The sequence below is a fragment of the Oncorhynchus masou genome, chromosome 29 (genome assembly GCF_036934945.1).
Source record: "Oncorhynchus masou masou isolate Uvic2021 chromosome 29, UVic_Omas_1.1, whole genome shotgun sequence".
Lineage (NCBI taxonomy): Eukaryota > Metazoa > Chordata > Actinopteri > Salmoniformes > Salmonidae > Oncorhynchus > Oncorhynchus masou.
The window spans coordinates 74,428,741-74,446,623 of NC_088240.1; the positions used below are offsets into that span (position 1 = coordinate 74,428,741).

The 17,883-nt window shown below is 43.8% G+C and overlaps 1 protein-coding gene across 2 annotated transcripts in view; it reads left to right on the plus strand.

Moving 5' to 3' along the window:
• Window positions 1-17,883, plus strand: part of LOC135520513 (basal cell adhesion molecule-like) — a 120,976-nt gene that overhangs the window by 69,201 nt on the left and 33,892 nt on the right. For both annotated transcript variants that reach the window (XM_064946116.1, XM_064946118.1), the window contains exons 2-4: window positions 4,714-4,838; window positions 13,677-13,896; window positions 16,996-17,063. In XM_064946116.1, the coding sequence (XP_064802188.1) occupies window positions 4,714-4,838; window positions 13,677-13,896; window positions 16,996-17,063 (413 nt within the window). The remainder of the gene's footprint in view (window positions 1-4,713; window positions 4,839-13,676; window positions 13,897-16,995; window positions 17,064-17,883) is intronic.

The following is a 17,883-nucleotide window of genomic DNA, read 5'->3' on the forward strand; positions in this document are numbered from 1 at the left end:
CTTATATCAATGACTTTTTTGCAAATCCAATCAGTTTTCCACGTTGATTCAAAGTCATCAAATATATTTTTGTTGCTGAAATGAAGTGGAAACAATGTTGATTCAACCAGTTTTTGCCCAGTGGGAAGGAGAGGTAATAGGGATGGAGGGACTTGGGGGTGGGGTTGAAGGCCATAAAGACAGAGAGTAAAGAGACAGGAGAGAGGAAGAGACCGACAGGCATGCTGGCTAGGTGTGACAGTCCCAAGCCCACATTGACACTACCTGTGTATTCTTCCCATGACAATCAATCCCACTCTTCTAGACACTAATAGCTACTGAAGAGCATAGCGTAAGGGTTCCTAACGTATCTACTTCATGTGCTCATTCATTCTCTCTCGCTTCGTCAGGAGCGTTGTTGGTGTTGGCTCATACATAGCGTTATTTTAGTCTACTTCTCCCTTCAAACCCTTGTCATAGCATGAGACCAGAGTTGCCAAGTAAGTTTTTATCTACTTCTACACTCTCCAGCCAACAACATGAGAGACAGAGGGGAGCGAGAGAGCGGGAGGGGAGAGAAAGAGAGAGAGGCAGGGGAGAGAAGGAACGAGGAGGAGGGGAGAGAGAGAAGGAGAGAGAGCGAGAGGGGAGAGAAAGACATGGAGGGAGGAGAAAGAGAGAGAGGCAGGGGAGAAAGAGAAGGAGAGAGAAAAAGAGGGAGGGGAGAGAAAAAGAGGGAGGGGAGCGAGAGAATGAGGAAGTGAAAAAAGGTCAAATGGAAAGTGATAGAAATGGAGAGGTTTTGGGATGAGCGAGGGAAAGAGAGAGAGAGAGAAAGAGATCTCTTCTGAGAATTTCTAAAAATGGAATGACCACTGACCTCTGCAGTGTGTGGGTCACATTGGGTCTTGGTGTCTGACCCTGGAGGAATCTCTCACACACACTGCAACGTAACTCTCTCTCACGCACACAAAATGTTTTTTTTTCTTTAAGTTATGTCGTATTTGTGCATCTCTGAGCGATGTTCTATCGATCCCAGGGGTTATTTCAGGTGCTAGGTGATTTTTCCTTTAATTTTAACTCCTCTCTCTGTCTCTGTCTCTCTAAAACACCAACATCATCTTTTCATACCCATCTCTCTCCTTATTACCACTACCAAACAGCCATATTCCCAACACTCCACACCCACGCACCAAACTAGCTTTTCCCAATTCTTATATGAATTGAAAATAGTATGCCCAAATCTGGTCCTGTCCAAGTTCACTGCACACTACACAACATCAGCAGTGTGCCTGCAGTATTTATCTCTCTAGTGTATTCTCTCTTTATACACACACACACACACACACACACACACACACACACACACACACACACACACACACACACACACTGTAAATCCACTCTCTGTATGTGAACACACGTTCCTCCACTCTCTGTAGAAAAGCCTATTCCCCCTCAGGAGACTGAAAAGATTTGGCACGGGTTCTCAGATCCTCGGAGCATCACCACTACAAAGGGTAGTGTATACGGCCCAGTACATTACTGTGGCCAAGCTTCCTGTTATCCAGGACCTCTATACCAGGCGGCCACCCTAGTCGTTGACTGTTATCTCTGCTACCGCACGGCAAGCGGAACCGGGGCGCCAAGTCTATGTCCAAAAGGCTTCTAAACAGGTTCTACCCCCAGGCCATAAGACTCCTGAAGAGATACTCAGATGTCTACCTGGACTATTTGCATTACCCCCCCCCTCTTTTACGCTGTTACTCTCTGTTTATTGTCTATGCATTATCACTTTACCTCTACCTACATGTACATATTACCTCAATTATCTCAACTAACCTGTACCCCCACACATTGACTCTGTACCAGTACCCCCTGTATATAGCCTCACCACTCTTCCTCTTTAATTATTCATTCTTTTTCTATTTTCTTCTTTTTCATTAAATTTTTTAACACTTATTAAATACTTTAACACTTATTTTTCTTAAAACTGTATTGTTGGCCTTGTAAGTAAGCATTTTACTGTAAGGTCTACCTACACCTGTTGTATATGGTGCATGTGATAAATAACATTTGATTTGATGACGTGATATTTTGCAGTCATGTGTGTAAGTGTATCCAGTAAAGATCTCCCCTGGCTGATTATGCTAGAGGCTGTCAGTGTGTGGAACACTACAGCGTAGGGTCAACTGTACCATTCTGAACAGGCCTGATCCTGTTAGCACACAGTCCAGATTGTACATGTCATCAGATTTAGTAGCAGATTCATTGTCGTGATACTTGCCACTTTAGCTAGTGACCACAACATCATACACAGCTATGAATGCCAAGGCCTAATTGTATATGGAGGTTTTTATTAGACAGAGACGGCACTGAATGAATCCCAAATGGAAATGAATGTAGCCTCTTCTATTGTAGCCTGATATCCCAGACTACTGTTACTGCCTGCTGTGGAGCAGAGTGGAGAATGGTAGCAGGGAGAGACCTCCCCACTGTTACTGCATGCTGTGGAGCAGAGTGTAGAATGGTAGCAGGGGGAGACCTCCCCACTGTTACTGCCTGCTGTGGAGCAGAGTGGAGAATGGTAGCAGGGGGAGACCTCCCCACTGTTACTGCCTGCTGTGGAGCAGAGTGGAGAATGGTAGCAGGGGGAGACCTCCCCACTGTTACTGCATGCTGTGGAGCAGAGTGGAGAATGGTAGCAGGGGGAGACCCCCCCACTGTTACTGACTGCTGTGGAGCAGAATGGAGAATGGTAGCAGGGGGAGACCTCCCCACTGTTACTGCATGCTGTGGAGCAGAGTGGAGAATGGTAGCAGGGAGAGACATCCCCACTGTTACTGCCTGCTGGGAAGCAGAGTGGAGAATGGTAGCAGTAAAATATCTCCCCGCTGTTACTGCCTGCTGTGGAGCAGAGTGGAGAATGGTAGCAGGGGGAGACCTCCCCACTGTTACTGCCTGCTGTGGAGCAGAGTGGAGAATGGTAGCAGGGAGAGACCTCCCCACTGTTACTGCCTGCTGGTGAGCAGAGTGGAGAATGGTAGCAGTGAAAGATCTCCCCACTGTTACTGCCTGCTGTGGAGCAGAGTAGAGAATGGTAGCAGGGAGAGACCCCCCCACTGTTACTGACTGCTGTGGAGCAGAGTGGAGAATGGTAGCAGGGAGAGGGGTGAGACCTCCCCACTGTTCTCACTGTCACTGTTCACTATCCCCCCATAAACCATTCTCTGTCCATCTACCTCTCTCTCTCTCTCTCTCTCTCTCTCTCTCTCCCCTTCTCTCATTGATATCTAAGACACTGTGTGTATCCAAATGTCCCAGTTGAATGTAGTCTCCACTGAGCTGCCTGCCAGAAAGGCCACTGTTCTTTCTGACTGAGAGTGTCCTTCTATATTCTACCCATTGTGTTCTACTCTGAAGTCCTCAATAAACTATCTGTCAGGCTGTGAAAATGGCCCATCTTCATTTCATACGCGACAGTACAGTGGTTTTCATACATGGAGATACACCCGACGAGGCCTTGTGTGGTCCTTGAAGATGTACCTCTTCAATACTAGAATACTAGAATGGCACAATCCCAGAATGACGTGTTGTCCCTGTACCATGTTTAGAAAGACAGTGTTTTTCTTAGTGTGATTTTGTGTCTCTCGGTGAGTATAAGGTGTGTTTGGGGTTCGTCACAGACTGCTGCCTCTTGCTGTTGTCTGTCTGTTTGTTTCTCTGTGTGTTATCTGTCTGGGGCATCACAGGAAAAGGTGTGGTCCAGCACTGATAAAGACCTGCCTGGACGCCACTCAGCTGTCTTAGCTTTTTTTTACCTTTCTTTAGAAACAATCAGAAGCTCTCAGGGCTTTATGCAAACACAGGCACATGCATGCACACACGCATACACACACATCTGTAGGCTTCATTTAATTACAGGAGCTGGTAGGTTCAGTTAAAGGACAGACAATCTGGACTCAACTCCACAGCTGGAATCCACACCCATCTATTTACCTCCCTCCATCCATCCTTTTCCTCCCTCTCATCAATCGCTCCCTCCTTCTTCCCCTTGCCCTGACTGGTCCGGGGTCTCTCTGTGTGTGTGTGTGTATTTGTGTGTGTGTGCTTGTGTGTGTGTACGTGTGTGTGTTTATTACGTAACATGCCATACACACATCTTTGGTATGTAGCGTTGAACAGTGTGTGGCATGTGTATGTAATGTTACACCCTTTGGAGGCCCCCTGCCTTTCCCATCAGCAAACATTCTCTCATCTTATGCTGTTCTTTGAGCTTTCCTTTTTTGTTTTTAACTCGTTTTTATAGAATAATAGGTAATTGACATAAAAACGTGTGTATTTAAACTCAACATAATAATGTGAATGTCCCTCAATAACTAATCATCACCTCTCATTCTCCCTCTCTCCCTCACTCTGCCTCTCTCTCTCTCTCTCCCTCCCTCCCTCTCTCTCCTTCTCCCTCTCCCTTGCTCTGCCTCTCTCTCTCTCTCTCTCCCTCCCTCCCTCCCTCCCTCCCTCTCTCTCCTTCTCCCTCTCCCTTGCTCTGCCTCTCTCTCTCTCTCTCTCTCTCTCTCTCCCTCCCTCCCTCCCTCCCTCCCTCCCTCCCTCCCTCCCTCCCTCCCTCCCTCCCTCCCTCCCTCCCTCCCTCCCTCCCTCCCTCCCTCCCTCCCTCCCTCCCTCCCTCCCTCCCTCCCTCCCTCTCCCTTGCTCTGCCTCTCTCTCTCTCTACAGTGTGCTGGGCCATCGTGACAGTGACAGTGACTCCCAAGGTGGAGGTGATCAAGGGAGAGTCAGCCAGTCTGCCCTGCACCTTCAAAATCCCTCCCTCCCCGAACAACATCGTGGAGTGGTTCATTGTAAGTCTCCTACTACTTTACTCCTGGCGTCCCACATTAAAAAATACTACAGTTTACTATATAATACTACAGTGCTTACTATAGAATAGAATTCAGTAGTAAACTGTAGTATACTGTAGAATACTAACTACACAAATCAAATCAAATCAAATGTTATTTGTAACATGCGCCGAATACAACACAACGAATACCGTGAAATGCTTACTCACAAGCCCTTTAACCAACAATACAGTTCAAGAAATAGAGTTAAGAAAATACGGTATTTACTAAAAGAACTAAAGTAAACAAATAAAATAAAATAAAATGTAACACAATAAAATGACATAACAATAACGAGACTATATACAGAGGGTACCGTACCGAGTCAATGTGTGGTGTTACGGGTTAGTCGAGGTAATTTGTACAACCAAAAACGAAACCCTAAGGGTTTCCGTTAGGATGGATTGGAAAATATGGCGATGTACAACATGATGGTTGAGAGTAGGCTACAGGATTGGAGGATTCTAAATTGTTTGCCTTCATTAGAAAACTTTTTTACAATATTTCTGTAAATCAGTGATATTTATTCCCATAGTAATTTGTTATGGATCCATAACTAAATCAACATCTGCACAGTCTACAATATATACTGTAGTTAACATGGGACTCTTTCAAAATGCAGATGTTGATTTAGTTATGGCTCGGGGGATTCGATCTTGCAACCTTACAGTTAACTGGTCCAACGCTTGAACCACCTGCCTCATGAGGAGCCCACCTGTTACACGAATACAGTAAGAAGCCAAGGTAAGTTGCTAGCTAGCATTAAACTTATCTTATAAAAAACAATCACTCAATCAATCATAATCACTAGTTAACTACACATGGTTGATGATATTACTAGTTTTATCTATTGTGTCCTGCGTTAAATATAATCGATGCGGTGCGCATTCGCGGAAAAAGAACTGTCGTTGCTCCAACGTGTACCTAACCATAAACATCAATTCCTTTCTTAAAATCAATACACAAGTATATATTTTTAAACCTGCATTTTTAGCTAAAAGAAATCCAGGTTAGCAGGCAATATTAACCAGGTGAAATTGTATCACTTCTCTTGCGTTCATTGCATGCAAGTCAGGGTATATGTGATAATAAAAACGTTTTGTTTTCGAAATGATAGTTTCCGGATTCGACCATATTAATGACCAAAGGCTCGTATTTCTGTGTGTTATTATGTTATAATTAAGTCTATGATTTGATATTTGATAGAGCAGTCTGACTGAGCAATGGTAGGCACCAGCAGGCGCGTAAGCATTCATTCAAACAGCACTTTTGTGTGTTTTTCCAGCAGCTCTTTGCTGTGCTTCAAGCATTGTGCTGTCTATGACTTCAAGCCTATCAACTCCCAAGATTAGGCTGGTGTAACCGATGTGAAATGGCTAGCTAGTTAGCGGGGTGTGCGCTAATAGCGTTTCAAACATCACTCGCTCTGAGACTTGGTGTGGTTGTTCCCCTTGGGACGGAAGCTATACTGTTACACTGGCAATACTAAAGTGCCTATAAGAATAGTGCCTATCCAATAGTCAAAGGTATATGGAATACAAATGGTATATAGAGAAATAGTCTTATAAATACTATATTAACTACAACCTAAAACCTCTTACCTTGGAATATTGAAGTCTCATGTTAAAAGGAACCACCAGCGTTCATATGTTCTCATGTTCTGAGCAAGGAACTTAAATGATAGCTTTTTAACATGGCACATATTGCACTTTTACTTTCTTCTCCAACACTTTGTTTTTGCATTATTTAAACCAAATTGAACATGTTTCATTATTTATTTCTGGCTAAATTGATTTGTATTGATTTATTATATTAAGTTAAAATAAGTGTTCATTCAGTATTGTGGTAATTGTCATTATTACAAATAAATATATAAAAAATGTGGGTCCTCCAACAATCGGTATCTGTATTGGCGTTGAGAAATCATAATCGGTCGACCTCTACTACCTTTCCAATTACTTTTAGAGTTTGTAAATGACAAATGTGCTCTTTCTTTTTAGTTACATTGTTTTTGTTTTAGTTCAAACGTGCAGACTTTTCTTCTTTAAATGATTGTTTTACAGTTGAAGTATGAAGTTTACATACACATTTAAATACAAATACATTTAAACTCAGTTTTTCACAATTCCTGACATTTAATCCGAGTAAAAATTCCCTGGTTATGGTGAGTTAGGATCACCACTTTATTTTAAGAATGTGAAATGTCAGAATAATAGTAGAGAATATTTTATTTCAGCTTTTATTTCTTTCATCACATTCCCAGTGGGTCAGAAGTTTACATAGAATCAATTAGTATTTGGTAGCATTGCCTTTAAATGTTTTAACTTGGGTCAAATGTTTCGGGTAGCCTACCACAAGCTTCCCACAATAAATTGGGTGAATTTCGGCCAATTTCTCCTGACAGAGCTGGTGTAACTGAGTCATGTTTGTAGGCCTCCTTGCTCGCACACACCTTTTCAGTTCTGCCCACAACTGTTCTATGGTATTGAGGTCAGGGCTTTGTGATGGCCACTCTAATTCCTTGACTTTGTTGTCCTTTTTGCCACAACTGGAAGTATGCTTGGGGTCATTGTCCATTTGGAAGACCCATTTGCGACCAAGCTTTAACTTCCTGACTGATATCTTGTTGCTTCAATATATCCACATAATATTCCTTCATCATGATGCCAACTATTTTGTGAAGTGCACCAGGCCATCCTGCAGCAAAGCACCCCACAACATGATGCTGCCACCCCCGTGCTTCACGGTTTGGATGATGTTCTTCGACTTGCAAGCCTCCCCCTTTTCCCTCCAAACATAACGGTCATTGGTCATTATGGCCAAACAGTTATATTTTTGTTTCATCAGACCAGAGGACATTTCTCCAAAAAGTACGATCTTTGTCCCCATCTGCAATTGCAAACCGTAGTCTGGCTTTTTTATGGCGATTTTGGACAGTGGCTTCCTCCTTGCTGAGCGGCCTTTCAGGTTATGTTAATATAGGACTTGTTTACTGTGTATATAGATACTTTTGTACCTGCTTCCTCCAGCATCGTCACAAGGTCCTTTGCTGTTGTTCTGGGATTGATTTGCACTTTTCGCACCAAAGTACATTCATCTCCAGGAGACAGAACGTGTCTCCTTCCTGAGCTGTATGACGGCTGCGTGGTCCCATGGTGTTTATACCGGCGTACTATTGTTTGTACAGATGAACGTGGTACCTTCAGGCGTTTGGAAATTTCTCCCAAGGATGAACCAGACTTGTGGAGGTCTACAATTTTTGGGAGGCTGATTTCTTTTGATTTTCCCATGATGTCAAGCAAAGAGGCATTGAGTTTGAAGGTAGGCCTTGAAATACATCCACAGGTACACCTCCAATTGACTCAAATGATGTCAATAAGCCTATCAGAATCTTCAAAAGCCAATACATTATTTTCTGGAATTTTGCAAACTGTTTAAAGGCACAGTTAACTTTGTGAATGTAAACTTCTGACAAACTGGAATTGTGATACAGTGAATTAAGTGAAATAATCTGTCTGTAAACAATTGTTGGAAAAATTAGCTGTGTCATTTACAATGTAGATGTCCTAACCTACCTGCCAAAACTGTAGTTTGTTAACAAGACATTTGTGGAGTGGTTGAAAAACAAGTTTTAATGACTCAAAACTAAGTGTATGTAAACTTCCCACTTCAATTGTATGTAGGATGATACATTTTTGACCTGTTGCAATTGGGCCTATTAAAAAAATCCCACTTCTATTAGGCTGTTAAGCATCAGAGACTACCTCAGTCAGTTACGTTATTTTATATAAATCAAATCAAATCAAATTTGATTTGACACATACACATGGTTAGCAGATGTTAATGCGAGTGTAGCGAAATGCTTGTGCTTCTAGTTCCGACAATGCAGTAATAACCAACAAGTAATCTAACTAACAATTCCAAAACTACTGTCTTATACACAGTGTAAGGGGATAAAGAATATGTACATAAAGATATATGAATGAGTGATGGTACAGAGCAGCATAGGCAAGATACAGTAGATGGTATCGAGTACAGTATATACATATGAGATGAGTATGTAAACAAAGTGGCATAGTTAAAGTGGCTAGTGATACATGTATTACATAAGGATGCAGTAGATGATATAGAGTTCAGTATATACGTATACATATGAGATGAATAATGTAGGGTATGTAAACATTATATTAGGTAGCATTGTTTAAAGTGGCTAGTGATATATTTTACATCATTTCCCATCAATTCCCATTATTAAAGTGGCTGGAGTTGAGTCAGTGTGTTGGCAGCAGCCACTCAATGTTAGTGGTGGCTGTTTAACAGTCTGATGGCCTTGAGATAGAAGCTGTTTTTCAGTCTCTCGGTCCCAGCTTTGATGCACCTGTACTGACCTCGCCTTCTGGATGATAGCGGGGTGAACATGCAGTGGCTCGGGTGGTTGTTGTCCTTGATGATCTTTATGGCCTTCCTGTAACATCGGGTGGTGTAGGTGTCCAGGAGGGCAGGTAGTTTGCCCCCGGTGATGCGTTGTGCAGACCTCACTACCCTCTGGAGAGCCTTACGGTTGTGGGCGGTGCAGCCCGCCAGGATGCTCTCGATTGTGCATCTGTAGAAGTTTGTGAGTGCTTTTGGTGACAAGCTAAATTTCTTCAGCCTCCTGAGGTTGAAGAGGCGCTGCTGCGCCTTCTTCACTATGCTGTCTGTGTGGGTGGACCAATTCAGTTTGTCTGTGATGTGTATGCCGAGGAACTTAAAACTTACTACCCTCTCCACTACTGTTCCATCGATGTGGATAGGGGGGTGTTCCCTCTGCTGTTTCCTGAAGTCCACAATCATCTCCTTAGTTTTGTTGACTTTGAGTGTGAGGTTATTTTCCTGACACCATACTCCTGAGGACCCTCACCTCCTCCCTGTAGGCCGTCTCGTCGTTGTTGGTGATCAAGCCTACCACTGTTGTGTCGTCCGCAAACTTGATGATTGAGTTGGAGGCGTGCGTGGCCACGCAGTCGTGGGTGAACAGGGAGTACAGGAGAGGGCTCAGAACGCACCCTTGTGGGGCCCCAGTGTTGAGGATCAGCGGGGTGGAGATGTTGTTGCCTACCCTCACCACCTGGGGGCGGCCCGTCAGGAAGTCCAGTACCCAGTTGCACAGGGCGGGGTCGAGACCCAAGGTCTCGAGCTTGATGACGAGCTTGGAGGGTACTATGGTGTTAAATGCCGAGCTGTAGTCGATGAACAGCATTCTCACATAGGCATTCCTCTTGTCCAGATGGGTTAGGGCAGTGTGCAGTGTGGTTGAGATTGCATCGTCTGTGGACCTATTTGGGCGGTAAGCAAATTGGAGTGGGTCTAGGGTGTCAGGTAGGGTGGAGGTGATATGGTCCTTGACTAGTCTCTCAAAGCACTTCATGATGACGGAAGTGAGTGCTACGGGGCGGTAGTCGTTTAGCTCAGTTACCTTAGCTTTCTTTTTGAACAGGAACAATGGTGGCCCTCTCGAAGCATGTAGGTCTAGGCTCTGAAGAAATAGACTCAAATTGAGCCCTCTTATTGTTTGTAAAGTGAAATTCAAAATTCAAAAGGCACTCGCACATCTGAGCTATCTTTTTTGCAGGTGCATGGCAACAGCAGGATGAGATGAGGAAAAGGAAGAAGGAAACCGCACACTGTTCTGATCCTATCACTGATCTTTAATAAGCTTACATTACGGCCTCATGGCCTTCATCAGAGCTTTGTTCTTGAGCTCTAGTGGGTCTTTTTTGTAGCAGTTCATCTCGTGTTTTCCCCAATGCCAAATTCAGAGCTTCATCCACACATTGTGGAGAATAGCCTCTTCTTAGAAACCTATTACGCATCTCCCTTGCTTTTTCTAGATAGTCCTGAAAATGATTTGTTGCAAGTTGGGGAGGAGGGGGGGGGGGGTTCACACCTAGCTCAAGTTGGGAAGTGGAGGGGGGGGGTCAAACCTAGCTTGGCTATTATACAATTCTTTAGTAAAGGTTGAACAGTCTATTGTTCAGCTCATAGCCCATCCTGCTAGCTTGTGAAAAACTAATAATAGTACTTTTCCCCCTTAATACATTTGAACACAGTCGATAGCATGCTGGACTTCGGGCTAGAATGTTGAGAGTTCGAAACCTGCTCCCTGCTTGCTATAATGAATGAGTTTGATACACCTGGAATTGGATATGGTTGAAAAAAACTTGCTGAATAGCAATTTTCATAAATTAACTTTATGACAAAAAAATATGCACAATCATTTGTCTCTACATTAACTAACATATTCCTCTCAAGTGTACATTTTTTGCTTGACTCGTTATGATGTTATAACTGCATACATTTGCTTCCCCATAATGTTTTGTCAGCCATCTTTGCTGAAGTCACCACAAACTGGTGGCCCTCGTCCAATTTGTCATTGGAACCAATCGATATGATTGGTCATATAAAAACCTTGGGACCAAAATGCATAATGAGTGCTCTAACTCCCCCTTGTGGTGGTCCGGAGAAATGAAGCTGTGACGCTGGGTACCTCTAAGTCCCACAGTGTAAGCTCACAACTTTTAAAGGAAGAACCACTGTATGTCAAAGATAATAAAACAAAACACTATAGTAAACACCACAGTAATGTCCGTGAAAACACTACAGTATATACTACAGTATACTACATTCCGCAAAACACTACATTAATTACTATAGTGTATATACTACAGTTTTCTTTAACTACAGTATTTATACTCTAGTTAACTGTAAATACGACAGTGTACTACAGAATTTACTACAGACTTTTGTCCGCAAAAACACTATAGGGAATGCTACAGTAAATACCACAAAAACACTGCAGTGAATACTATAATATTTATACAATATTTTTTGTTGTATTTTTTCATGTGGAGTTGGTGCACTTTGCCTAATATCTTTTTACTCCCTGTATTCAGCAGAACCACTAAAAAGCTTTTCACTCATCAATCTACACACAATATCCCATAATGACAAAGCGAAAACAGTTTTTTCAATTGAATTTTTTGTTGTTGCTATAAAGCAGCAATATGTTATTTGCCTAAGTATTCAGACCCTTTGCTATGGGACTGGAAATAGTTCTCAGGTGCATTCTGTTTCCATTGATCATCCTTGAGATGTTTCTACAACTTGATTGTAGTCCACCTGTGTTAAATTCAATTGATTGTTCATGATTTGGAAAGGCAAACACCTGTCTATATAAGGTCCCCCAGTTGACAGTGCATGTCAGAGCAAAAAACCAAGCCATGAGGTCGAAGGAATTGTCCGTAGAGATCCGAGACAGGATATTTCTGCAGCATTGAAGGTCCCCAAGAACATAGTGGCATCCATCATTCTTAAATGGAAGAATTTTGGAACCACCAAAACTCTTCCTAGAGCTTGCCACCCGGCCAAACTGAGCAATCAGGGGAGAAGCACCTTGGTCAGGAAGGTTACTAAGACCCCGATGGTCACGCTGACATAGCTCCAGAGTTTCTCTGTGGAGATGAGTGAATCTTCCAGAAGAACAACCATCTCTGCAGCACTCCACCAATCAGGCAGAGTGGCCAGACGGAAGCCACTCCACTTTGAGTTTACCAAAAGGGAGCTAAAGGACTCTCAGACCATGAGAAACAAGATTCTCTGGTCTGATGAAGCCAAGATTTAACTCTTTGGCCTGAATGCCAAGCATCACATCTGTAGGTGAAGTGTGGTGGTGGCAGCATCATGCTGTGGGGACTGAGAGAATAGTCAGGATCAAGGGAAAGATGAACGGAGCAAAGTACAAAGGGATCCTTGATTTAAACCTCAGACTGGGGTGAAGGTTCGACTTCCAACAGGTCAATGACCCTAAGCACACAGTGACCCTAAGCACAATGCAGGAGTGGCTTCGGGACAAGTCTCTGAATGTCCTTGAGTGGCCTAGTCAGAGCCAGGACATGAACCCGATCAAACATCTCTGGAGAGACCTAAAAATAGCTGTGCAGGAAGGCTCCCCATTCAACCTAACTTAGCTTGAGAGAATCTGCAGAGAAGAATGGGAAAAACTTCACATGTAATCGCTGCCAAAGGTGCTTCAACAAAGTACTGAGTAAAAGGTCTGAATACTTGTAAATGTGATATTTCAGGTTTTTTTTTTGTTAATACATTTGTAAAAAATTCATTATGGGGTATTGTGTGTAGATTGATAAGGGGAAAATCTACTCAATCAATTTTAGAATAAGGGCTGTAATGTAAAAAATGTGGAAAAGGTCAATGGGTCTGAATACTTTCCGAATGCACTGTACATATCATTGTGAAGTGTCTGTGTTGTTTATTGAACTTGTGAAAAAGAAATTCCTCTCTGGCCATCTACCCTTTCCCATCTCTCCTCTTCCCCTCTCTCCTCTTCCCCTCTCTCCACTTCCCCTCTCTCCTCTTCCCCTCTCTCCTCTTCCCCTCTCTCCTCTTCCCCTCTCTCCACTTCCCCCTCTCTCCTCTTCCCCTCTCTCCTCTTCCCCTCTCTCCACTTCCCCTCTCTCCACTTCCCCTCTCTCCTCTTCCCCTCTCTCCTCTTCCCCTCTCTCCACTTCCCCTCTCTCCTCTTCCCCTCTCTCCATTTCCCCTCTCTCCTCTTCCCCTCTCTCCACTTCCCCTCTCTCCTCTTCCCCTCTCTCCACTTCCCCTCTCTCCTCTTCCCCTCTCTCCACCCTGATTGTTTTTCATCTAATTTCTTTTCTTCACTCTTTCTAATCTCCCTTTTCTCTCTTTCTCCCCTCTCTCTTTCCGTTTCCTTCCTAACCCCCTCTCTCCTCTTCCCCTCATAAGGAGGAGGGTGGCACCAGGAAGCGTGTTGCGTTCCGCTCCGTGTCGGGTGGCGAAGGGAAGAGTGATGAGGGGACACGTCTGTCCGACAGAGTGACCATGGGAAGGGACTTCGCTCTGACCATCTCCCCCGTGACGGTGGAGGACCAGCTGCCCTTCTACTGCCAGGTCACTGCTGGCCCTGCCGGGGTTGGAGAGGCCATCACACAGCTCAAAGTCTTCTGTGAGTTACTGACCACTGACCTTGAGAGTGACCCTACTGTGACCTTTAGAGTGACCTTACTGTGACCTTTAGAGTGACCCTACTGTGACCTTTAGAGTAACCTTACTGTGACCTTTAGAGTGACCCTACTGTGACCTTTAGAGTGACCTTACTGTGACCTTTAGAGTGACACTACTGTGACCTTTAGAGTGACCTTACTGTGACCTTTAGAGTGACCCTACTGTGACCTTTAGAGTGACCCTACTGTGACCTTTAGAGTGACCCTACTGTGACCTTTAGAGTGACCTTACTGTGACCTTTAGAGTGACCCTACTGTGACCTTTCGCTGTATGGGATGCCGTCTGGATTCTGACTGTCGGGATGACAGTGTGTGTGTTGTGTTTGCAAGATGAGAGTGTGTGTGTGTTGTGTGTGTGTGTGTTGTGTGAGCTAGATGTGTGTGTGTGTGTGTGTGTGTGTGTGTGTGTGTGTGTGTGTGTGTGTGTGTGTGTGTGTGTGTGTGTGTGTGTGTGTGTGTGTGTGTGTGTGTGTGTGTGTGTGTGTGTGTGTGTGCGTGCTAGATGGAGTGTGTGTGTTGTGTTTTCCCAGAGGTCAATTAGTCCTATGAACATCACACTTGACACAATTTATTAATAGTTCAATTCCATCTGTCATGTCTAATAGATGTCATCTTAATGACCGTCCAGAATTCTCCTGAATTATTGCCATGGTGATGAGAGCTGACCCCAGACCGGGTCGTTGTGTCCTTGTCACCCTCTAACCCCAACACATTAGCAATCCTATTCCTAGTGTTAAAATACACCAGGAATATAGTGTTTGGGGATGGCCCAATATCAATAAATATCCTTATTTTGGGTTGGACCAATGGGGGTAGAGGGTGAATGGTGTTGGTTAGAGAATTGAGTGACACTTCAATGACGGCCTACCCTGGCCAAACCTGGACGACGCTGGGCCAATTGTGCGCCACCCTATGGGACTCCCAATCACGGCGGGATGTGATACAGCCTGGATTATAAAGAGTACCTTAATGGAGCACTGATACAATTCATTACGACAAGTCAAATACCTGACGATAGACTTTAACAGGCCACTCAGGACTGTTCCCTAAAGTACTGTATCTCCTCTTTGTCTGCCTTCCTCTCCCAACTGAATAGGAGCAGTTTTTAATGACTCTCTACAAGTGTTCTGAAACAATGGGCTTCCTTAGGGAGGTTTACAATACAGCAGCAGGTATAATGGTCTGAGCAGAAAGGGAAACAGTGATACACTGCCTGACACCATATATCCTGCCTCCATTTCCCTCAGCTGTGTGTGCGTGTGCGTGCGTGCACGTGTGCGTGTGTGTGTGTGAGTGTATGTGTGTGTGTGTGTGTGTGTGTGTGTGTGTGCGCGTGCGTGCGTGCGTGCGTGCGTGCTACTTCCCTCTCTATGACGTCTAACTTGCTTTCTTTCATTTCCATGTGGAAACTGACACCCATGTTAAACAATGTGTTACATTTCTGACAGTTCTCGTCAGCAAACAGGCACCTGGAAGAACAATGAGGAGCAAGACAGAGGAGAGAGAGCAATATAGAAAGAGAGCAGTGAAAGGAGAGGAATTAGGGAGAGGTGAGAGAGAGAAAGATGGAGGAGGAGGAAAGAGAGAGAGAATGATAGAGGGAGATGATAGAGAGAGGGAAGTAGAGGGAAGTAAGAGAGAGGGAAGTAAGAGATAAAGATAGAGGGATGTTCGACACAGAAAATAGAGGGAGGAGAGAGAGAGAGAGAAAGATAGAGTGAGGTAAAAGAGAGAACGATAGAGGGAGGTGAATTAGAGAAAGATGGAGGGAGGTCAGAGCGAGAGAAAGATTGGGAGAGGGAGAAAGATGGAGGGAGAAGACAGGGAGAAAGATAGAGAGAGAAAGATTGGTGGAGGTGAGAGAGAGAAAGATAGAATGGTGTGGAGAAAGAGAAAGATGGAGGGAGGTGTGTGAGAGAGAGAGAGAGAGAGAGAGAGAGATAAAGAGATAAAGATAGAGGGAGGTGAGAGAGAGAGAGCGAGAAAGGGAGAGAGGTGAAAGAGATAAAGAAAGATAGTGGGAGGTGAGAGATGGTGAATGATAGAGGGGGGTGAGAGAGAGAAAGATATATGGGGCAGAGAGAGAAAGAGATAGTGAGATAGAGGGAAGTGAGAGAGAGAAAGATGGAGGGAGGAGAGAGGGAGGAACATAGAGGGAGGTGAGCGATAGAGATAGATAGAGGGAGCTGAGAGAGAGAAAGAGAGAGGGAAGTAAGAGATAAAGATAGAGGGATGTTCGAGAGAAAAGGATAGATTGGGCAGAGAGAGAGAAAGATATAGATAGAGATAGATAGAGATAGATAGAGGGAGCTGAGAGAGAGAAAGAAAGATAGATGGAGGTGAGATAGAGAAAGATAGAGGAAGGTGAGAGAGCGGGAGAGATATATGGAGGTGGGAGAGAGAGAAAGGTTGAGGTAGGTGAGAGAGTGACGTAAGGGAGAGATAGGGAGATCACGTCAATGTTATTAAATGTCTGCTGTTTATTATTATAGTCAGACGGCAGCTGTGGTCTCGCTGCGATACCATGACCTTGCATGTGAATGAGCGAGGGAGTGAGAGATACATTGATGACAGAGAGATAGAAACAGAGGGAACACACAGCAGTGTGTGAGAGAGAGAACAAGGAGTGTGTCTCTTGTCTGTGACCCGTATCAGCCCACTGAAACCGAGGTCACAGTGGAATAATCCACACAGGGATGTTTACCATTGCCCTAATTGGAGGCGTGTGTGGTTGTGTGTTTGTGTTTATGTGTGTATGTGTGTGTGTGTGTGTGTACATGCATTTTTGTGCATGCACTGCATACATATGTGTGTCTGTGTTACTGTAGCTACAGTAAATGAATGCCACTCGTCTCTCTCAGGGTGACGTGAGCTTGGCACCTCGAGCTCTTGTCTGTGTCAAGGCTCTGAGTGTTTCCGTCCTGTGATTGGTTCAGGTGCACTGGAACTATATATATATATATATATATCAGAAAATGTGTGAATAGTGGACTTGCATTTTGTAAAGCTCTGATCTGAGATTATAACTCCCTCTTCCTCAGTCGCTCCAGAGATGCCAGAGGTCACTGGATCCAACCAGGCCATATCTGTTGGTGACTCCTCCACACAGGTTGGTTTCAACTATTTGTCCTGTAAACTTCCATTGTCCTCCAATGTTCTTATGTTCTTCCATTGTCCTCTAATGTTCTTATGTTCTTCCATTGTCCTCTAATGTTCTTATGTTCTTCCATTGTCCTCTAATGTTCTTATGTTCTTCCATTGTCCTCTAATGTTCTTATGTTCTTCCATTGTCCTCCAATGTTCTTATGTTCTTCCATTGTCCTCTAATGTTCTTATGTTCTTCCATTGTCCTCTAATGTTCTTATGTTCTTCCATTGTCCTCTAATGTTCTTATGTTCTTCCATTGTCCTCCAATGTTCTTATGTTCTTCCATTGTCCTCCAATGTTCTTATGTTCTTCCATTGTCCTCCAATGTTCTTATGTTCTTCCATTGTCCTCTAATGTTCTTCCATTGTCCTCCAATGTTCTTATGTTCTTCCATTGTCCTCCAATGTTCTTATGTTCTTCCATTGTCTTCTTATGTTCTTCCACTGTCCTCGAATGTTCTTCCATTGTCTTCTAATGTTCTTCCATTGTCCTCTAATGTTCTTCCATTGCCCTCCAATGTTCTTATGTTCTTCCATTGTCTTCAAATGTTCTTCCATTGTCTTCGAATGTTCTTCCATTGTCATCTAATGTTTTTCCATTGTCCTCTAATGTTCTTCCATTGTCCTCTAATGTTCTTCCATTGTCCTCTAATGTTCTTCCATTGTCCTTCAATGTTCTTATGTTCTTCCATTGTCTTCGAATGTTCTTCCATTGTCATCTAATGTTCTTCCATTGTGCTCTAATGTTCTTCCATTGTCCTCTAATGTTCTTCCATTGTCCTT